We start from the raw sequence: 24,443 nt of genomic DNA, 5'->3' as shown, positions 1-24,443 counted from the left end.
GCTCATCACTTTTGAAGCCACATGTCTTGAAGCAGTTTGGACAGATCATGGACAAATATAATAGAAAAGAAAAAGAAAAAAAACATGGGACTGTCTTCTCTTAAAATATGTTCTGAACAAGTCCAGAAAATTGTAATAACCAACAGGAAGCTAAATTTTAATTGTGTAATAACTTTAAGGTATAATTTTGTCAGAGATAGAAAGGAAACCATTCCAAATCTCCTCACATGGAACCTATTTCAGGCATCATTTTGCATTTTAAGTTGCTCATAATAATTTCTGAACAAACTGTGATGGTCAGTGTGTGCAGCAAATAAAAAAGAACTTGGCGCAAAAGGAACTTTGAACCACTCCCTGTGAACATATTTATGTATTAATAAAAATAAAAATAAAATAAAAAGCAATTCTTGAAAAACCTAGGTAAACAAACACTTCCAAACCAAAAAAACCCCAAAGCTATTAATGCAGTGCCAGTGCAAAGTCACAGCCAGGTAAAGCCACTGCCAGCAGCTCAGTTACACAGAGCAATCCAACAGCTCAGTGTGGGCTTTGGGACACCTTATTATGGGAACAAACAATCCATTGGAGAGAGACTAATGGAAGTGGGATCACTTTTCCTCTGAAAGACACATGGAGTCTTTTTTCTGTCAACTCAAGTTCATGGCTGGACTCAGCTTACAGCTCTGATCGGGCCAGCATGCTTAAAACCCCACGGTGTGTACAAGCCGCACAAGTATTCTCCTGCCAATAGCTAAAAATCACCTTTATTCTAAATTCTTACTATAAAAATGACTTTTTATTTATTTATTATCTTAATCATCATTATTAGTTCTTCTAACAATGCTCAATTTATTTGAAATGTAACAGAGTAATAAAGCTTCAACCAATTAAAAAAGAAAATCACAAACGCACAAAAAACCTCAACCAATACCCCCAGGCCTCTCCAGAAGAACACATTCTCCTATTCTCCTTGAAAAATTATGTATTTTTACTGTGTTCATCTTGGGCTGAAGTGTAAATCCAAGATCATAACTTGCACAAAGTTACCAACTCAATTATACTATGAATGAAAGTCGCTGTTAAGAGTAATTTGCCCTCAACATCAAAAAAAACTACTCATCCAAACATTTTAAACAGTTTTCTCTTAGTAATATTATTTCACTTAACATTCCCAACTGATTAAGTAATGGCTATTAAAAAACCCCAAAAAACCACGAAACAAAAAACCTCAACATATTTTCAAATACATGATTCTTCTCCAAGAGCAAGTCAAAAGGCAGTCATTTGGGAATAATTTACAATTTGATTTTAACATCATTCATGCAATAAGTTTATTAACTGTTTTTCCAGAAACCAACTCAGTGAATTCTCTTCTCTCTCCACTTACTTTCATTCTCTGTAACTCATGTAAGAATGCAGGTTACATTAGCCCTCTTTTCAAAAAATTTATAGAATATTTTTGCACCATGGTAGAATTCAGCCATATATTTATGAAATACCAACAAATATTCTCAAAGGCTTTACTTTATTTTGCATTAAAATATCTCAAAATAATTTACAACTACCCTAATTTTCTTTTGCAATTTTATAGTATATTTTACAGCAATTGTTTACCACATGGTAAAAAAAACCCTATAACTTCACTGATAAGGTAACTAACTATAGCTGAACACAGTCACACTCTAAAACAAGTGGCAGCACAGCTCGTTTTTCAGTATTTAGAAATGCAGTGCTACTAAACTTCATCCAACAGGGAAGATTTAATGACCTCCAGTACACTGTAACTGGAGATGCTCATATTCTCATCCAGCATGCAGATACTATACACTAATACATAATTAAAGAACAGGCAGTTACTGATTTATATTTATGTGAGATCAGCTTTACAAAAAGGAACATACTTCAGGCTCACAGGCAATTAAAACCAGATTAATTTCCTACCACAAACACGAGTTCCAACTCCTAGTGAGAACAGCATGACTTGTAATGTGCTTTTATACCCTTTATTACATTAATACAGCAATCAAAACAAAAACTGTCAATCACCCCTGACAAAAATACTGAGAATAAAAACCTTGTAGAACTATGCAGTATAATCTACATAGTATATTCATATTTATATTTGTTTTCATATAATCTATTGATTAGAGAAGTAATCTATTGATTACTTGGCCCTTCAGAGCATAAAATCCAAGACCAGGAATTCCCAGCCTCTTGTGGAAACTGCCCAGGTGGTTCAATAGTGGCATAAAAAGTCTGAGCAGAATGCAATTATAGCAATGAAATATCTTTAAAATGTTGTTGCAAGCCAGTGGAAAAAAAAGGGGCATGCACAATCTGCCATCTGAACAAGGGTCTCTTTGCTTCCATTTTAAGGCAAAAACATCCTCAATTCCACCAGCTGTGCACTTAACTACAGAATGCCATGCTGGAAATCCCAGAATGCAATGGCACGACGAAATCAAGCAAATTTTTGGAGTGGAGGTTTTATTTTTTTAAAAAACCAAGACGTTCAGCTGTGAGTTGCAGAAAGCATAAACAAGTGGATCAATACACATGAAACCACACTTTGGGGCTGAAGCTGTTGAGCCAATTGGTTGTGTTTCCATGTGGCAGCGGAGATGCTCTCATGAACCAAAAGCTGGGGAGAGGCAGCAGAGCCAACTCCACTTGCTGAGAACACTTTGTTTACCAACAAAGCACTGCCTGTGGCAGCATGCTGCACAAGGAGGAGCTGGCTTTGGCTCCTACCTGTTAGTTCCCAGTGGCTGAAACAAGGATTACATCTAATTACACAGACTGGATAGAGACAGTATTTTAATTAGCTGGTTCTAACACAGCAGCGCTGGAAAACTCAACAAATGGGCCCAATGACACTGAACACCCTACTGCAAAAAGCTGCTTTAAAAATGCCTACAAACACACAGAAAATAAGACAGCTTTTACCACAAGAAGAGTATAAATCCAGTAAACTTGCTTGCTCCCCTTTGTCTGGTATTTATTGCCTGCAAACAAGTTGTTTTACTCAGTTTTTTATGGTGATGCCTGCATGCCATGATCCTTTATTAGAGACCAAAGCAATTACCATTAGCAAAAGTGACTTGCTTTATGATCTGCACACACACAGAACGCAGTTCTTTTCAAGCAAACCTGTTATCTAACTCAAGATCAAACAAATGAATATGACAGAGTAGGGAAGACCATGCAGATAGCAGTACCAATTCCATGCAATTACAGATAAGCAGTTGCATCCTTCAGCACAAAGCAATTAATTGTGTTTATTTAGCTATCTTGGAATCAACATGCACAGCTAGATGGGCCTGTGAGTTTTGTAACTGTTAGCTTTACCCTGTATTTTCATCCAAAAGTCAGTTGCACAAGAAGAGAATAATTAAATAATTACAGTTTTAAATCATCTCTTCAACAAGCAGAACCTGAGCCACCAAGTGTGCTCTAATCCATGTTAGACATTGAACAGCTCAAACAGGACACAGGATTAAGAGTTTATCTCAGTGGGATACATTTTTTTCCTACTGAAATTCACGTAATTTCTTATGTTATTAAGCTTATTTTAAGATGGGAGCACTCTTCTGTTCTGAACACAGAACATCCTCATGCAGGTGGATGCACCCAGGCACTCTGCCTATACCAGCACCACAAAAATGAGGGCACAGCTGAGTTGTCCTCCACCCCCTTTCCATGAGTGGAACCACTCAAGAATAGTCATGTCTACTCTAAATACATGTCATCACCCTAAAAATCTCTGTATGGAAAGGTCAAATGCCTCAATGCAAAACCCAGCACCATTATTGCTTTTCTTGCTTTTCTTTCCGTGTTGTTGTTGTTTTTGCTAACTTGGCCCTTGCATTCCACTCTTTTGCTTTCAGCATGTATATATTTTAATATACTACTCAAATAGAAAACTAGCAACCTGACTTGCTGAGCAAAAATAATGAAATTGCTAAACTGTACAGGAAAATGCTTTACAGAACCATAAAAACCACAGGACTAAGAATATGTTTCCAAGTGCACTTACTGGACTGTTTGATAAATTATTTTAACTATTACAGTCCTTGAAACTATTCTAAAGTTGGTACCTTAATAGTTTCATGCCCTAGTAAGTGTTAAAATTTATCTTCTGGATTTTCCAAATGCCAAGTTCTGAGCACTTATTCGTGCCCACTCAGAGCCAGGTCAACAAGACAGAATTTTTTATAACCTTTGCTGAAATGAAGTCTCAAGTCTCTAATTATTCTCTCCACCAGCAGATAAAAGACTAACAAATACTTCCAAGACTGGTGCTGCTGATGCCACTTAGTGATTTTAGTTTTTCCCTTCCTGCCTGGAAGAACAAAGTAGCCCACTAGAAATTTTGTGCACCATTTGTAAAAGCAATCCATGGACCACAGCAAGGCAGAAGCACTGGCTGCGACATGCAATATGTCCCTGTACACAGAAGAAAACCTCTGAGCACTCAAGTGTTCCAAGTACGTCATCACCATTAATTTGGTGGTGTTACGAAGAAAGCATTGTCCCACACAATTCAAAAAAACATCGTTTGTTAATTAGTGTACATGAACACTCCTGAAAAGTTCCTCTACCTAAAGCAAATGACAACCCCACTAGTGGTGAGATTTTCCAGACTTTTCTACTGACATACAAAAATCCCATTAACAGGTGAGGAATCTTGTTTATCTTCAGTACTCCAGCTTAGACCAGACTGATTCTGCCAAGCAAATTCTGCCTAATCCAAAGAATTTTGAAGTGCTAAAACCCAAAAAATATATGTGCTAATGGTGTGTGAGAAATGGGATGAGAACAAATAGGGAATTATCACCACTTTTACCTCTATAACCAGGATTACATGAATATTATTTTACAAATTAATCAACTTTATCACCAAAACTACTGCTGTAGCTTGTACTACTGTACAAACCACAAGACAACAGTTCCCAAATTACTAAATTCAAAATCCAAGCTACAACTTTCCACCACAGCAATCTTCTCTTACATCTCCTTCACAGAGCAAGAAAAAAAAAATCTTCCATTTCAGCTAAACTTATCTGATTTTACCTAGAAACAGAATACTTCCAAGTAGAACTTTATTCTCCTCAGGTGAATACTTTGCTTTAAATCTTTACTGCTTTCTTTCAAATTGAAAAAGATGCTTTGAAATACGCTGCATTTTACTCTTCAGGAACTAATTCTATTGCTAGTCTCTAGGACAAATATGATTTTGGTGACCATATTCAAAACATCTAAGCTTCTTCACAACTGATGAAATAGAATAAATACCTACATGACAAGACTTACAGCCATAAAACTACTCAAAAATTTAGTTTTTAAAATGTTGCTAACGTGCAAAATCAAAATAATAAAAACTTTGATAGAGAATAAAACTAAATTGGAGAAACATAAAAACCTGTTAGAAAAGGAGCAAAGCCAGATAAAACCAAGGTAAAGACAACAAAGGAAAAATGCAGGAAGAAGGAAATCCTTTAGAAAGGAGGGAGGCTGAAAAAAGACCTGCATCAGTAAGGCTCACACTCCTAGGAGAAAGTTGGTATGAGGGAAATCTCCAGTCCAGAAAAACAATAAAATCACATTCAAAGAACAAATTTCAGAGCCAACTGATCATTTCAGGAGAGAGCAGAACACCTTCCATCACTGCTGCTTTATATGAAACCAGGCTTAGATGAGGACAAGAAAATAGGAAATGTGGAAAAGAATTCCCTTAGGACACATCTCTCTGGTCCAATAAAACATCCAAAGGCTCCAGCAGTTTTCTGTGGAGGGCTATTAAAATTGTTTTTATACAGCTGCAGCAGATGGTATGATTCACTTATCTCAAAATAAAAGAGCTCAGGGAACTTGATGATATTATCAAGCATCAAGTTAGAACAAATAAAAAAGTGTCTTTCATGCAAATACTGAAACCATGAATAATGTGGAGAGAAGTCCAGTACATAACACACTTTGTAAAGAGATGGAAGTAGAAAAAACACAGGGCCAGTGGTTGTCCCAGCACATGCCACAGTCAAGAGGGCCACAATGCACACCAGAAAACTTCAGAAAGATTCAACTCATAAAAATAACACCTTACCTCTTCAGGAGGCTGCAAGAGTCAGCCCATGCAGAGGAACACCTCACCTCTTCAGGAGGCTGCAAGTGGCTGCTTTTTGTCCCTCAGCCCAGCCTTTTATGCCCTCCTGTTGATGCCCTGCCCCTGTGAGCCCTCTGCTCCCTGTGTGGTTGCTCAGCACCCCTGGGCACTCCATGGCTCCTCACCTTCAATAGCATTCACCTGTCCTGCACAGCTGCACCAATCTGGGATCACCACCATCTCTATTCCTACAACTGCATTCTAGTGAGCACACTAGTCATTAACCAGCACTAAACCCACACTGTGCAGACTTGCAATCTATTAAAGCATTAAAATAAAAGAAATTTAAATAATTAAAATACTTTAAATATTTGCTTTTTATATACTCAGCCCTACTCCCAATCACCACAAACTCAGTGCCCACAAATGATATTATACAAGTACAACCCTCAAAGTTCCCCCTGCAAGGAAGTCCTTCCATGACTTTTGTCAGGTGAAGGTAGCACCGGGTAGAAAATAAAAATTCTCTCCCTTCCCCTTCTTTCAGGCTTCTATAAGCACCTGCAGCAATGGAATTTGGGTGTGCCAGGAACTGGACACCTGGCCAGGCGCACTCCTGATGTGAACCAGTGCTGTGTCACTGATGCTCCTGTGACTCAGCAGTGTCCTTCCATCTAAAGAGCTTCAGTGAGAAGAAAAACTGTTCAAGAGAAAAAGAATATGTCATCAAAGAATCTTCCACCTCCTCCAATCACTAAAGAGGCCTTTGCTCACCACCCCAGCTTCAGCATTCATCACTTATGGAAGTTGTATATGCCTTTCTTACAGATCAAAATTACTGTCTCAGTAGTTTTTAGAAATAAGAAACTCAGCTGCAACCATCCATTCATGTTCTCGGTCCTCTGCTCTCAGTGGGAACAAGCAGGAGTCCTGCACGAAGCCTGCAAGGTCTGTTTTCTCTAATAATGCAAATGACCAAAAAAAAAAAAAAAATCAAATCAAACCTTGCTGTCCTCCCAATGCTTTAAGGTAGTTTTATTTTCCTTAATGAAACAGACAGCTTCAAGACATGTCCTGTTGTCCCATGTGCCCCATCCAGCCCTTTGCCTCAAGCTGCATGATGCTAAGAAACACACACACAAAGGAAATGAGGAACAGGAGAAAGAAAGGCTCCAAATGCTCCTGGAAAACACTGCTCATTACCTGGGGATGGTGGGCACACACATGGACAAAAAAAAAGCCATTTATTATTATAAAACAGGGCAGAACACAAGATGAACATCAGATGTGAAAACTACCAACACTGAAAACATAATCAGCAAGACAACACAAAAAAATCTATTTATTTTTAAGTCTGATTTTTAAAAAGCCTCGAATGATGCTTTAAAGAGTTTAGGAATAGTGAAGAAACATTAATCAGTACTAATAGGACAGTTCTTAATGACTACAAGTTTAAAAGGTCCTCAAAGGATTCTAAACATCTGTAAATGCACAGGCAGGGTAAAGAGCATAATTACTGAATATGTGACCTAACAGAGCAAAAAATCCAAACTGAGTACGATAAAAATCAGAGAGGATAGTAAAAGATAATGACAACAACAGGTCTATTCAACAGAAACATCTTACACCACACAAACTTTAACAGCAAAGAACAATTAATCCAAGTTGCTAAAACCAAAACACTTGAGTAGGATGGCAGTCAGTAACACAGAGCTGACAACTGTGCTTTAATTACATTTGAGACTGTTACCAATTAGTTAGTCTGCAGCACTACAGGCTTCATGCTATGACTCAGTGCACTGACTCATTCAGGAAAACTTTCCTACACAACTACCCGGGCACCCACAAGGATGCAAGATCAAAAGGAAAGTACTTACACTGACCTTCTTAGCAAAAGTCTTGTTTTAAATTTAGATGACCAAAAGTAGATAGTGACACAAGTGCTCAAGTAGGCTGTCTGAAAGGGAGACTTTCAGGAGCACTGTTTTAACTCCATTTCAGATAAACATCTCAAAAAATCAAAGTACAAATAATGCTTTGTACAGTTTGAGGCTGAAGAAGCACATTCTAAATATGGTGGGGTTTGTTTTTGTTTTTTTTAAGCTGCTCAAGTAGCATTATTTACTATTAATAAAAATATCTACCATCAAAAATCCTGTTTTCTGTCACTTAAGAGTCCTGGCTGATTTGCACAGTTGAAGGCTGAAATTTCTTCCATGTTGGAAGTTGGAAGCTGATGGAAGGGGGTGGCAAAGAGTGACAAAATGTCTTCAGCCATCTCCTTGTTTTGGGGAAAAAAAACCAACCCTGTGGTTAGATTTCTGAATTTGAACAATTCTACCATTGCACTAAACAGTAATGGGATTTTCAAGTTTGGCAGTGAAAACAACAGGAAGATAATCCTGGGTGAAAGATTCTTCTGGTGATATTCACATGGACCTCCAGAAACCTGTTAAGATTTCCAAGCAAGACTTCTGTGCCAGGCTATGATGCCAAAGCTGCAAGTGCAGGATCCTGGAAAAGGATGTGTTAATTATTCTCATCTGATCTAAGAACTTCAGAGTTTTATTTTAGGCCTAGAAGAAATTGGAGGAACAGGTAAGGCTCTTGAGGGTTAAAATGAGCATGAATGTTGCAATTAAGAAATATTTTTAAATTAAAGCATGTTTTCTCCAGAACTACACTAGAACCTACAAATCTCAGTATTTAACATGAGTTTTTAGCAGGTGAAAAAGCTGTAACTCAGAACAGGCACATGTCATCTTCTCAGAGCAAAGACAAAGAGGGACAACTTACCTAACGTTGGTACAAGACCAATCAGTTAGGCTACCAAGTTGCACAAGATGTGAAGTGGTAGGTGTAGGAGTAATTAGGCATTATTTTCTCCTGTGTTTTCCCTCTTGCAGTTAATTTCTCTCAGCACAGGTGTTTACTGTGTACTTTCACAAGCCAATTAAACTCAGCAACATGGCCCAAAAAAAGAGATACAGAGAGAAAGCTGCATTTTTTTCTGACATGGGGGTGTGTTTAGCTGATGTGCAGGGGTCAGGGAGAGACAGGAGCTCAGGGAGTGTCAGGACCCAGGACATTCCTCTGGCTTCCCTGGAGAACTTGAGACCCTGGCAGGGGGCTCAGAGACCTTGGCATGGAGTCACAAACACCTGTGCCTTTGATTTTAGCCCATGGAAACAATTCCCAACTTTGTGAGAAGATTTACAAGCCACAAGGGTTTGAGTAGAATGATAGTGAGTTTGTCACAGGGTGAAAAAGTAGAATTTTGGGGGTTTAGAATGGGGATTCAGGAGGCAAGATGGAGGAATCTGGGCATGTCCTGTCCTTCTCCTTCTTCTTCTTGTCCTCCACCTTCTGCTGCGGTTGTGGCACTTCTGGATTAGTTTAGAGTAGAGACAAACTGTGTAGCATAGGTGATAGGTATTGGAAAATTATTGTAAATAAAGTACATGTATTTTTTAGTATAAAAAGCTAACACCACCCCAAGGGCAGTCACTGTGCCACAAACCAACCTGCTGGACAGACCTCAGCAGGTCAGAGAAAAAATGGAATAGATAAGAGCAAATAAACAACCTTGAAAAGCAGAACTGAGGAATCTCAACTTCTTCTTTGGTTGTGGGGCAGGGAAAAAAAGACTTTCTAACACCTCAGGAGCCATTTCAGCAACACAAAACCCCAGAAGGGAGGTGGTGACACAGTCGGGAGCAGGGACACTGGACCTGGCCCTTCAGTGGCATCACTCCGCTGGCCTTTGTGCTCGGCTTGGCTCCTCCAGCAAACCCTCAGGAACAATCCATCACCTCCATTCCAGTTTTCTTTCCCAAAGTGGAGTAACACTGGAAATGGCAACATTCAAGTCAGTAACTGAGAAATGCAGCCAGCTGAGAGAGGGACACTGGAACTTTGGCCACACAGCCCCTGTGACACTCAGGAGGTCACCACACCAAGCAGGTAGGTCGTGCTGTTCCTCTTTTTTCTGTCTGTAAAACCCAGAAACTCTGAATCTGCTTCCCAGACATGCTGTGACCTCACCAGCTGCAGGTGGATGTCCCTCCAATGTGCTGCAAAGCTCTCCACCAAAATGCTGACCTCTTGGAAAAAACAGGCAGAGGCATTCCTGCTTGGGCACTCAAAGCAGAATTTCAGCATTGCTGCCTCTATATTCTGCCAAGTGGAAGCAATACTACTGTGCTACTTTATAAGAGAGCTGTAAACATAAATTCTGTGCAATGAATTTGAATTAATTCACCTATAAAGATAATCTGTGGATGATTTAAAGGTTGTAGGGATATAATTTAAGAAACAAAAGTCTAAATTCAAAGCAGAGTTTGAACAGTAAACAGCATATAAGACATGCCCATGCACAAAATATTTAGTTTATTTCCCCAGCACTGTCTGGCTGTACCTACCTGAACAGTGGAAGGAGAGTCTCAAAGGACAGAACCACCCTTTTGTCTGGGCCCTTGCACAAAAGGCCAGTAGGTTTTATTCCAGATCATTTCCAAGGTCATTTTCTTTTTTTAATAGTGTCCCAAGATTACAGTTTGCTTATAAATTCAATGCCAGCAGAGGTCAGCATTCAATCCCGCTCACCAATTACCCATGTAAAAAATTCTTCATCAAAAAAGAGAGAAGTCAAACAATATATACAAACAAAATACACACTATGTATGCCCACTCCCAAACTCACAATAGCAATACTGCTGGTTGTAAATAATGGCATCTATCAAAACTTAAACTACTAAATCAGATCATGTTTCTAGAACTACTCTAAATCTAGAACTACTTCTGCTAAAGCAAAAATACTGATTAGAAGATTTAGCAATAGGACATCTTCTCCTTCTTAGCATTTCAGCCCCCAGGGGGAGAAAACCGAGTTTCCTTGGAGCTTCCTCCCCTTCTGCTCTGCCACAAGTCAGCTCTGCTGAATGAACAGGACCTGTGTAAGCTGAAATACCTGCAGCTTCTCAAAGCCACTGAACAAGGACTGCAGACTAAATCTTACAGCTCAAAGCATGCCTACCCCTGACCAAAGCATGTGTCTACAAATTGCCATTGCATTTCTCCATCCTAAGCACTGTTTCTTTAGTTGACTCAAGATGTGACTTAAAATGGGTAAGTATTCTGGGTCCTCCCAATTTATCTCAAAATTATTTATTGCACCTACCACTATGTCCTACCTAATGCATGCACAGATCAAACATGTAGAGAAAAGTTTGTATTTTAATTTTTGCATAACAACCTAAGAATGTGTCCTCAATTCCCATTAAATATACAAGAATTAAAACAGTATACTTGTTTTATATGTCTGACAACAGGCAGGGTTTTTGAAATTACATGAAATAAACCAGATTGTTAAAATCTATTGGCATCGTGAGACATGATACATAAATTACTTGTGAGAGAGCAACAAAGATTTGTTAGTAGATAAATGTACTTTTAGAGAAATGCTGGAAGAGTTGTCCTGTTTTTCCAAATGATCTAAGAAACTACACAGACCCAAAGTCTCAGAAGAAAACATTATTAAAACATACCTTGCTGCTATTCATATGCAAAAAAGAAAATCTATCCCAGAACTAAGAAAATGAGAGGTCAATGAGACCAAGTTATTCTTGCATTTTCATACAATTTTATTCAAATTTAGTAAGAAGCAATATTTAGGCTTCAGCATGCTAATAACCTTCACTTTCTCTTAGGAGAATTCAAAATATTTTGCAAATAAGTTCTGTGAAGTAAATCAGACATAGCTGTTTTTCAACTAGAGCACTTTGATTTTTAATCACCTGTTCAAAATCAGAAGGGAAAATAATATTACAAATCCAGTGAATCACACACGGTCCACAGACACCTTGCTGTGCTATGCTCCCATCCTGAGATGCTGCAATTTCCATTTGCATTCTGTTACTTCTGTCAGAACTCTAAAAATGAGAGGTGACGTTCTGATGTCATCTCAACGTCAATCACTAACAACACACTGCCATGCTGCAACATAAAACTCCTTAACAATAAAAAGGAGCAAAAAAGCAACTTCTGGAAAATAAAAACATCTGCAGCAAGAAGTGGTTGAGGTAACCCTGTAGAGCAAGGCCTCACTACAGGCTTCCTTGCAGTAAACTGGAAAATGTTTTAAACCTACACAAGGTAAACAAGCTTTATACGAATCTGTAGACCCAGAAACCAATAAGGTGCTTTAGATAACACCACTATGAAAATTATGAGCAGCTACTGACCCATACAGGCATAATTCCCATCCAAAGCTTGCTCAAGTAAACAAGAGCTGAACTTATCAGTGAAAATATTATAAAGGGATTAAAAGGTATTCTGCAGGATGACATGGCCTGCCAGAAAATAAAGTTGACCAAAAAAGCAAAAATTTACAGTTCTCTATTTTTGCTAATGGTAATAAATTACACCAAAAAACCTGGTTTTTTTCTAGCACCTACAAAAAGGAAGTGATCAAATTAAGTACATAGCAAAAAAGAATTTTGGTGTCAAGCAAAAGATGTCTCCTATCAGTTCTGTACAGTTCACGTCTTTCACCTACGTAAAAAGTTATCACTTGTAATTTCAAAAAATACGGCCTGATAGGTAAAACACAACTGGACTAATGTTTCTCCACAAGTAATTTTTGACAGACTATGAAATGATAAAAAAGTTGTTTACACACCAAGTCTAACAACTTAGATCACAAAGAGAATATAAATGAATAGTTGGCATTTTGCAGGAAAACAGCTTCCTCAGATCACGCATTAAGTACAATATAAAATGATTTCCCAGTATTGGCCTATTCAGCAATTCAATGTAATGCGAGCATCAGTTCCCATTTTTCCCATTCATCCCATTGGTACATCAACAGAGGATGCTGCTAGATTGTATTAGTGTACAGCTGAAATATCTATAACATCACTAAGTTGGCATATCCAAGAATTTCAGGAACTTGCACCACCAACCATCTCTTCATCATTTCACACAGAGGAGAAACAAGATTCCTACGAACACATTTTGCAGCACCCATCATGCCACCCACCACTTAATGCCTCAAAATAATTTCCAATGTATTTTCTTCTCAAGGGTTTCATTTTCTGATTACAGCTAAGCATGAGACAACACATGAACAAAACTGAACAGGTTTTGTATGAAGACATAGAAAAAGGCATTTTACCTCTGCTCTGTTTTGCACTCCTTACTCATTTTCTAGAGCCCCTTCCCCCTTGCACAAGAGGTAAGAGAAGCAAACCACCACCTGCCTCTGCCACCTGCTTTTAGAAAGCACTGGCAGACCTTGCCTCACTATGCATTATTTACTTCACTCATTTTCCTAAGAGTAATGTTGTCTGGAATTAGATTTAATGACGTTATGACTCAAACACACCATTATTAACATTTCCATAGGAAATTAAAATTTCAGTGTCTCAATGACTTCAGCTAATCATCAGACTTAAAAAGAAAAAGCTGACTTCCTCTGCCTAACAAGAAACGTCTTTCCTCAATTATAACTGAGGAGATATTTAAGATGTAATGAAAATTTTACAAAGGCTCAAGTAAAAATCTAATTCTTTATCATTAATGGCTAGCCAACTCCAAAAAAGCCATGGATGTGTTTTTGGTAAGCCTTGGCTGCCAGGTTCCTACAGCAATTTGACATTAAATAATACCATTTTGATACAGACTCAGCCTGAAACAATATCCATTTATTTCAGGGACATTATTAAAACAGAAGAATTTGCCATTTATTAAAACACAGTTATTAGAAAAGTATTTTGCCAAGATGCTGAGCATCAGCAAACATCACTGGAATGAAGATAACATGCTCAGGAAGTCTGGGAAAAAACAAAAAACATAAAAAAAATCAGATCACATATGTGTATGAACCTTCAGATACCTGTTTAAACAACAAATTTAGTAGCTTAACCTCTTAATCATCTCTTTACCCAAGTTAATTCTATGCAAAACTACTCCCAACAGTATAAAACACAAAATAAGAAAAAAAAATCTGCAGATACCTCCCATACTCCACCTGTTATCTTCAATTGCTAGTAATATTCTGTGTGATAGAAAAAAAGTCTGCATTTCTGTTTGCAAACTCAAATTCAAATATTTAATAAGAAAGCTTAGCCAAAAGGCTGACTAAAGACACACAGTACTAGATGAGGAGGAAATGAGTAGCTACATATATTAATTATCACCCTTTCTGAGAACACAGGCTCACTCAAGTTAAAATTTAAAGGGCTTAGATTACTTTCTGGTGAATTTTATTAGTTTTCCCCAAGAGGTGCAAAGACTAATGCTGTCACAACAGCAAAGGAGAGCATACACAGCGTCACTGCAAGCTGAGTCACCCCAAAGCACTGAATCTTCCTTTATTATAACACAGCATCTTAAGCAGCCTCCTGAAGGGCTGTCATTTGTTATGTGATAGAGCAGGAACAGCAAAGGAGATGTTCCATCAAAGCAGATGTGCACATCTGCAGAGCTGCTTGCAGCAGGCAGCCCCTGCTCCCTTGCTGGTCTCTCTGGATACAGCAGCTGCAGGCTGTCCTTCCTCTACCGCCACAGAGAAAGATGCAGAAGCAAGTTGGTGAGAGGTCTTCTGCTTGTGGCCACTGGTAACATTTAGGTATGGCTCCAGAGAGCCAGGATGCAGCTGGGAAGATGAGGGGGTCAGGCAGATGTGCAACAACTACAGAGCCTGAACATTCTTTCCTCTGCAGCTATAGCCATCAACTTTTTCTTCCTCTCATCCAAGTATTCTAGTTACTTCCTCTCTGAAGACCTAATTCTGGAAGGATAAAAAAAGTAAAATCTGCCAGGACTTCTTCAGCATGCCTCATTCATATCCTGCCATCAGTCAGATCCAAACCCACGGACATGTTTCATTTCCTGGTACCACAGTCTAATCACTCAGCAGTACCAGCTTCAACACAGAGAACAGTTATGCAGTGCTCTCAGATAAATCACACATGCTTTCAGTCACCCGTCAATATGGAATTTAAGATGCCTGTACTTTTGGAGAGCCCACTAGAGAAGTCAGTAAAACAAGCAGACAGTTGAAGAGCGTGACCTCCTCTGCCTCCTCAACTGGCAAGCTGTTCCTGAGTATCCCCTCCTGTCCTGTTCTCTTCCCAGTCCCCTTCTGTCCTCTCTCACCTTGGGATGGCACTCACACAGATGCAGATACTGTAAAACACACATGACATTTGTTGGCATTACACTGTTCAATAACACTCCTTCTCCCTTAGCACATTTGATTTTGCCTGCATGTCACAGCAAAGAGCAACTGGTTCTAAGTCACGGAACGTAAGCAAATGGGGTCTGCTCTTCCAAATCTGCATGCATACACTACCATTGCAAAACCAGACAATATCAGTATTTAAAATAATAATAAAGACCTGAAGCACCATCTTTTGCACATCTTAGTCAAAACTATTTTGAGAATGTTTTCCAATTTCATGCACTAATTTCAAATGCTAACTTGACTAAAATCATCCCTCTTGAAGTATGATTTTAGCCAAGTATTTTAAACAGTGCTATCTGATGAGAATCCATTTAACTAGTTTCCTAGTAGATACACCCAAAAATAAAGATATTTTGCATATATACACATTTTATTGCATGGACATTTTATTACACACTTCCACACACGGCTGTGATCTGAAGCCTGGCTAGCCACTTCTGTAAATGTACAATATGTGCAGCCAGGACATCAGGCAAGGTAAGAGTGACAGAAAAAACACACAGGAACTACATGATCAACTGAAACAGCTCTCAATATGCCCCAGTAACACCCAAGTACCACGGGGAAAAAAGTGTGTTCTGGAATTCCCAGAATATTTTCAGAATTACTCCATGTTAACTTATTGACTCGCAAGTTTCTCTATCTTCATTCCTTTTTTACAACAAACACTACAAAGCTCACTGTGCTGCTGACAGAGAAAAATTAGCCAAAAAATTTGCATATGGAAAGATATTTTCAGCATGCTTCCCATAAAAAATGTTGTTTCTACAATAAAGAACATTATGCAATTTGACTGCTTTATGTCACCTTATTCATTTTACAAGTCCAGTGAAAAACAAGCTAAAACATTAAAAACTTTTACTACGTCCACGTGTCTGTAGTGCTTTTCCAAAACAAGTATTTAATCATTTACCTGATGATGCAACTAATATTCCCTTCCAAACTTGGTATTTTGGCTGCATTTTACCAAAACACTCCTACAACTTGAGAAGTCAGAATTAATTTTTCCAGATCCCTTTTCAATTCCTCTTTACTTTGGGCACCCAACAGAAAAGTTCAGTTTTGAGCACCTCTAGCATAAATGGCTCATTGCAGTTAGAAATGACTTGCAGATGGCTTGGGAGGTGCTATGAGAAGAAGCCTGGTCACCAGCACGACCATGTAACTATTTATACAGCACAACACTTGGAAAGCTCTGCCACAGAACAGAAGTCCCCTCTGCAGGGTGCTGTACAGAGAAAGGTTAGTTCTGCCTTACATTTTACACTTGGTACAAGGCACAGAGGGAATACTGATGTATGGACAAGAATAAACAGAAAGAGAACAACTCCAGAAGTGACTCTGCTTTCTCCCAGCAGCAGTCTCCCTCAGCTTCCTTCAGGTGTGTTCTATTGCCTGATTAGCTCTGCAGAAAAGGAAGGAAACAACCATGCTCCACATCAAAACCCAAGAGTAGCAAAAGGACCTCCAGGAGGTGAAAAGCTGCCTTCAAACCTGAACCCCAGAGCTCCAGCAGAACTCCACTCACAACAAAACAATGTCTGGCTGTCAGCAGTGTCTTACACTTCCTTCCTGTTAATTTACAAGTCCATGCTCACACTCCTTCTGAAAGAGAATAATTTGATGTTTGGATGTGTGAAAATAGTAACTATCCTGAAAACAAAGCAGTATGTAACTGGAAGAGTGAAAGGAAAGCTCATGGCAAAGCTGCATGTTCTCAGGAAATACTTGTCTCTTTCCAGAAAGCAACTCATGATTTCCAAGACAAAGAGGGTACCTCCTTCAATGAATGCCAAGTAGCAAAACCAATCTGAATAGCATCATGGCGAATCAAAAGGGAAATATCCACAGTAAGTCCTGGCTAAGTCAAGATGATGTCAGATCAGATCTCTTTGGGGCAAATTACCTGCCTTCTTTTTTTTTTTTAATACAAATTAACATCATGAGGTAAAAAAATCATCTACTATTAATGGCTTAACCACTTAAACACTGGAGAAAATGGAAAGGTCTCATTCATTATTTCTCACCCTAAGTTTGACCACCTACCATTTAATTTACAAGTACTAAAAAAAGCCCAGCTTCTAGAACTATCATAAAGTAAATCATACTAGCAGAGCTTATAGTATCTCCATTATAGTCTCTTCTAGATCATACTCAACCATGGATAAAATCAATCACATAAAACCACAGATGTCACCAGGTTACAGGTTTCCCCATATAATGAGTAATATTTGCATAATATTTGCTTCTCTTCTAGTTGGAGTTTAAAGTTTATATCTAGAAGTATTTGTTGGTGCTGGAACACTATCATTTCCTAGACCTTTGCAACTCAAAAACCTTTAAGATTCTCATAAGAACAGTTAAAATTTCAGAGTTTCATCCTCTGGCATTCATACTAGAACTCCTTGCTGTTGAAGTTCTTTTACTTAACATTACAGCCACAGTATGTGGAAAAGATCCACATCTCAAGTTAAAATAAACATGAGTATTGCAAAGGAAAAAAACAGGACAAAATAGGTTGAAAACTGGGGAAACATGCTTCTGGATGTCCAAACATTGATTCAAAATAGGTTTGGTTCTTTAAGAGAACAGAGAACTGCCCAGACAACTGCAAAAACATTGGTCAGGTATTTGCAGGTATAACAACACCCATGGACTGACAAGATGAAAAGGTAGTGTAATCAACACAGTAAACTTCAAGAGGAAATTGCTTATGTGTGGACTGAGTGCAAAAGACTTTTCATTGAGCAGTGAGGTGGATTGGTAAAACCTAACTGGTAGTCCTTGCTTCAAGACAGGACTACTACAGGGATTTTGTGAAACAAGGCAATAAAAGAGGATTCAAAGATAAATGGAAGTATTATTGCTCCAACTCCTGACAAACAGATTCCCCAAAGGAGACAGTCAACAAGAATATTCAGTGGGAGGGCACTAACATCTTTATCTCAGCGGTGACTCACTCTTAAGTAACATTTCCTTTCCTAAGAACCTCTAGAAGTAAAATGAAAATCCCATTCAGTGACCATAACTACAGGGAGAACATCATCTTTCTAATTAGATTTTTTTATATTGGTACCTCCTTGTCTTAAGACACAAGAAGAACGAGAGGCCCAAATCAGCTATTTTATAACAAAGAATATAACTCTATTAAAGCTGAGCAAAGGAAATCTTTATGTGTGAGGAAATAAAGCAGAAAAACTGAATTCAAGATCAGAGCACTGCCTTTCCTGCCCACAAAACCAAGCGTTCATAGACTTCCTGTCATGATTGTAATCATAAAAATATAAATTGGTGTGACTCTCCCAGCTGACATGAAAGTTAGTACAAACTGATAACCATCACTAGGGTTAGTGAGGAACTGTCTCAACTTGTTTAGACTTTCACTGACACTAGCAAAACTCAGCTGACACATTGCATCCTTCTGCACACGACTTATTTTTCGAGGCTTCAGAAAGTGCTGTGAATACATGCAGAAAAAGAAAAACAGAAGTGCTGAACAGTTTGCAATTGCAGTCATGCTGAACAGGTTGGCAGCATTATAAATGCTTGTGTTTGAGGCAAACACACTTGGGCTCTCTTACAGCAGTCATAAGTGGTTCACAACCAGTTGAGGAATCTGAAAAATCTGCATACACAGACCTGAAAAAATCCCATCCCAATAATAAGCTATTTTACAACCATAAATATTTAAATTAGAAAAAGTCTCCAGGGGCAGTAACAGTTACTCTTCACAGTTCACAACCTTGGAGAGCTTCTTTTAGAAGTCCTGTTGCCAAGTAAGATTTTCTACATCAACAAAGAGAGTGTAATGGACACTGACTTCATCAGGCTCTTCTTATCAAAGTAAAAAACTTACACAACTGGAAAAAATATTTCACATAGTGCATCACAGTTTATATATTCATTTAATGTGTGAAAATGTCATCACAGTTCTGACATCAGAATAAAATCTGAACTCCAAGTTCCTTATGTATTTCTCTAATTTAGGTGTCTTCAACAGTAGAACACGTGCAATTGAAGCAATTTGTATGCTAATGTGTATCAACACTATCTGCATTTTCACTGCTTCTTCAAAGACTTAAAATTGATACACAAAGCAACACAACAAGATTTGACTGCAAATTTTTGACCACTGAATCCACCTCAAACTTGCTACATCACTTTGCCACTGTGGGATCCTGCTGTTCTCAAATAAAAATAAAAACATGCACACTTTGACCTTTCTACTTCTTGGCCTATTGTTCCAGTCTTTGTAGTAAAACAACACACTGGTAAGCCTAAACTAGAAGACTCTATGAAGCTAACATAAGCACTAAAATCACAGACCAAAGTACCTGAAATGTGAACGTTATTTAAGAATTTACATTATTCAAAAAATCCTTTCAAATTAATACTGAGACCACATAGACAAAAACATTTCCCTGGGTATAATTTTTTTTTCAATTTTTTTCAGGTGTAACCATGTACCACCCCAAACACCAAAAGCAAAGCACTCAGTACCATACCCAAACCAAAAGGCTTGAACCAGCTCTCCATGCCAATGAGGCTAAACAGTTTTTAAAACTTACATACTTACAACCTCTTATCCAAGAGGAAGAGGGCTCTTCAAAAACTGATGAGATAACCACACATGAGAACTCTCCTCTGAGTGATTAACATCACCTTAAGAACACACAAGTGCAACTCAGAAAGACAAGCACAAGAGCAACAGAAGAGTCAAATATGACAGTTTTAATAAACACCACCTACCTGGGCATTCAGGCACACAGACACCAGAATTTTATTAGTTTGAATACAGAGTTTTAATGGGAACTTCAAAACAATTGAGAACCTTTGAAAGATACAGCTGATTGTTTAAGAGCATCCCTTTATTCCTCTAAACAAAAGTCCACACTCCACAAATTTGTCTGCTGCACTGTTAATGGATCACAGATGACAATTAATCATTTAACTCACCTGACCTGGCTGAGGGGATAAACAATTAACAACCTCCTCCAGCATCACTGGAACGTGCAATCTTCCAGAATTACTGTTCTCTGTATTTTGAGGCAGCTCTTCAGTTTCACATTTCTGGACAGTTTGTTCCTCTGACTCAGAGTCAGAAAGCTTTTCTGATGAAGAATGGATCCTTCTGGCCAAACCAGCCACATTTACTGAGTTCAGTTTCAACTTACTCAGAAACAAACATTTGCAAAGTTGGCACAGATTTTGAGGTAACATTTTGGAGCTGATCAGCCTAGAAGAGCAGTAGATGTTGGGAATTACTTTCAAACAAACATTTGTCTAAATAACATAGGGGAAATGCTATAGGCAAAGCTATACACATTCAAAGTTGGGCAGCTTTATAGATATGTCACATCAGCAAAATGTTTTCAGAACTTCTAAGATTACCTACAAATCAATAATGTTCAAGCAGTAAGTAGATTCTTTTCACCATCAGATTTTACTATGTGCTTTTGTTGACTTTACCTTGCCAGAGGCTACCAATACTTTGCCTGCATAAGGATATGCTGATAAAGTTACTCTGCTGATCATTTAGGCTTTAACAGGGCCATAATTCCCCCACCTTAAATTTGAAAGTGCACATCACTAACTTTGAGCAGACACACGGATGTGTGTTTTGCAACAATCCCCGGTGTGCCTACAGAAAACATGAGCATTACCACGGTGTGCTCTGCTGGCTCTGGCTGGGCTGGAGTTCATTTCCTCCCCAGGGGCTGAGCTGGGGCTGCTTTGGGTTTCTGCTGGGCACAGCAGCGAGGAGACACAGCTGGGGCAGTGACCCAAGGCACTGAAGGGATTCCCCAGAGCAAAGGACACCGTGCTCCAGACAGAAAGGGGCAGAGCAGGATCGGGGTGGTGGCACCGCTGTTCCCAACAATGGTGACCATTAATTATCACCTGAGATGGGCCCTTCTCTCCCGGAGATGGCTGAGCCCATGGCAAGGCTTTCCTTGTTCTGCCCTGCTTGTCTGCACAGCTTCTGATTCACCTGCTCGCCTCTCTCCATGGCAGCCGCCGAGTTTGTGCCTTTTCTCCCTTCCCCTTCTGTCCCGGCCCCTCCGCTGAGGGCGAGGAGCGGCTGAGCCCCGGCAGTGCCCCCATCCCTGCCCTGCCCTGGGGGAACGCGAGGGACTCTGCCCACAGAGAGCCCCCTCCTCCTGCACCCCGGGCATCTCCTCCTCACGGCGAGCGCAGAGTTTGTGTTTTATTTCATTTTACACAGCGCACGCCCGGAGGGGCGGCCTGAGGGGCACCGCTGCAGGCCGCTCCCTCGGGCCGGCACCGGCGCTGGAGCAGAACCAAAGGCGGCGGGGACAGAAACCCCAGCCCGAAGCGCTTTGGATCGGAGGCGGCCGGAGCAGCGCCGCGAGGAGAGCCCAGGGGGTCTGGAGCCGGACACGCGGAGCCACAGGCGGCCGCTCCCCGGCAGCACCGGGAGCGCCGCCCTTCCCTCACGGCCGCCCTCATTCCCTCCCAGCCTCCCTTCCCTACGTGCCGCCTCCCTGCCCACCCCGCGGGCTCCGCCGCCGCCGCCCGCGCCCCTCAGACCCCGCGCACGCCGCTGCGCGCCCGGTCCCACGCACTCACCGCTGGCGCCGTCGCTCAGCTGACGTCACGGCGCACAGCCAATCAGGAGGCGAGGAGCGCGGCCTGCCCGTGTTTGAATTGCGCGGCCGGTGGATGGTGGTTGGTGCGGGACAGCGACCGAGAGACAGAGCCCGGGACGGTGCGGGCACGGCCTGGGGGTGAGAGAGAGGGGGAGACCGGGAACGGCCGAGGGCACGGCCCGGGGCTGACAGAGACCGGGAACGGCCGAGGGCACGGCCCGGGGCTGACAGAGACCGGGAACGGCCGAGGGCACGGCCCGGGCGGGTCTGGGAAGGGCGCGGCTGAGGGAGGCGAGCCGGCCCTGGAGCGGCAGCGGCGGCGCTGGGAGCCTGCACCGTGTCCCTGCTCGGGGCGAGCCAGCAGCGCGCTGCCAACAGCAGCAATGGGCTGTTTAAAGGGAATTCGGCTTTGGGGCCGGTTACTGCATCCCCTGTACTGCGGGGCACGTTAACGTAAATCCCGCTTTAACTCTCTTTAAATGTACGCGCGACGTGCTTGGGTCAGTCCAGGGAGGGCAACACGGGCAGCTCCTCTTTGTGCTGAAGAGCAAAAAGACTGCTCGCCTTGGTCCACAGAAATGCGGCGCCTCCTCTGAAAGCTTGGTCTGTATAAAGGAAAGCCTGTAGGCCATGTAGTACTTCACATTCTGAAATAAACTCGAGAATTCCCTGGGGCAGTGCTGGTTGGTTCCTTTCTGGAAGCTGTGCTGAGCTAAGGCACCTTTCGAGGCCATTGCAGAGTTTGCCAAAGTCTCCTTGGGGCAGCCCTTGGGCCCAGCACAGGGGCCTGAGCAAACGCGTGAACTGCTTGGAAGAGTGAAAGGCTCCTCTTGCAAATAAAACCTCTCTTGTGTGCTGCAGAAAGGATTCGGCTGCTGGATCTGAAAGGGTGCTGGGAGTGGAGCTGGGGAGCAGAAGGGATGACTCCTGCCAAGGAAGAAGATGTCTGCAGCCATGTCCAAGTGGTGGTCCGGGTGCGCCCAGAGAGCCAGAAGGAGAAGCAGGGCAGCTTCAGCAGGGTGGTCCGTGTCATCGACCAGCACATGCTGGTCTTTGATCCTAAGGAGGAGGAGGAGAGTGACCCACTGGCATAGCTTTAACAGGATTGCACCCTTACTCATGAGGTCCTGAAAGGACCATCCAATTCCTTTCTCCTAAAAAGCTCCAAAAAGGCAGGTTGTGTAGGGGACAATCTACATGACATTTTAAGGCTATGCTGGAAAAATAAAATCTTATTTATTTAACTAGCAAAGAGCCAGTTTGGTAGCCATAACGACAGGGGAAACAGTAAAGCAGGAATAACAAATGGAACATTTGATATTCCTTTGCTTTACTATGAGTTCTTTACATTGCCACAGCCTGCCTTCAAATGTCTTCAAAACTACAGGAACAATTTTGTGAAACCCCAACATGTGAACTTGGTGTCTCTTCTGCATACTTTCAAGGCCTTTCATATATATATATATTTATATATATATATTTATATATATTTTTATATATATATCTCATCCATCTTCCTCTTTTCCAGAGGAAAAAGTTCATTTTTCTATTCAGGTGATAGAAGCCAGCACTCTAAATTCAGGAATATAAGAGAAGCTATAACACAGAACTAAATAAATGCAGGCAGATTTCAAAGTACTTTAAAGTTACAGTATTTTATCGCCTTAAAACTTTTTAATGCTAATGATGTAAATTTTTCAAAAAAGTAAAAATTAAAGTTGTAATTCTCTTTGACTGCATAGAAATCAGAATCACATAATTTGTTGAGGCTTCCAAACTCTTAGGGTTGCCTGATTTTACAAGAAAAAGTTATGAATTGACCACATGAAAATGGCATTTAATGGAAATGGAGACTGACTCCTAATTGCCTGTTGCAAGCGAGCACTAGGAATTGGATTTATTTTTGCATATTGCAATCTAAATACTGTAATTTTTAATATGATTTATTTTTAAATGTATTCTCATATCATATATTGTTATATTTCTTATATATTTTAATACATTCATTTATAGTATTTATTTTTCTAATAAAAATATTAGAAACTGTGGAAGAAGACTACATTTATTTTTTCATACTATTTTAATACTATTATCACACTGTTATTTATCATACTATTATTTCATACTATTTAATACTATTTCATACTATTTAATACTATACTATTTTAATACTATCAATAGTTCTGGTTTGTATTGTCCAAGAATGTTAGCATAATGTTTTTAATAAATACTGAAGCAAATAAAATGGTTTTATCAAAGAAACAAAGTTATGAATTGACCACAAGGAAATTGCATTTAATGCAAACAGAGACTGACTCCTAATTGCCTGTTGCAAGTGAGCAACACTTGAAATTGGATTTATTTTTGCATATTGCAATCTAAATACTGTACTTTTTGATATGACTCTTTTATATATTATTATATATTGTTATATCATTATATATTGTTATATCATATATTTTTAATTCATTAATTTGTATTA

At 40.0% G+C, this 24,443-nt stretch overlaps 1 protein-coding gene across 1 annotated transcript in view; it reads right to left on the bottom strand.

Moving 5' to 3' along the window:
- METTL15 (methyltransferase 15, mitochondrial 12S rRNA N4-cytidine) overlaps window positions 1-22,029 on the bottom strand; it is a 78,220-nt gene extending 56,191 nt beyond the window's left edge. The window contains exons 1-2 of the mRNA XM_066552222.1: window positions 21,942-22,029; window positions 20,307-20,586 (exon numbers count right to left, since the gene is read on the bottom strand). Coding sequence (XP_066408319.1) covers window positions 20,307-20,570 — 264 coding nt within the window. The 5' untranslated portion in view covers window positions 20,571-20,586; window positions 21,942-22,029. The remainder of the gene's footprint in view (window positions 1-20,306; window positions 20,587-21,941) is intronic.
- Window positions 22,030-24,443: the final 2,414 nt, after the last annotated feature.

The sequence above is a fragment of the Molothrus aeneus genome, chromosome 6 (assembly GCF_037042795.1).
Source record: "Molothrus aeneus isolate 106 chromosome 6, BPBGC_Maene_1.0, whole genome shotgun sequence".
In the NCBI taxonomy this organism is placed as follows: domain Eukaryota; kingdom Metazoa; phylum Chordata; class Aves; order Passeriformes; family Icteridae; genus Molothrus; species Molothrus aeneus.
This window is presented reverse-complemented; position numbering and strand designations above follow the sequence as displayed.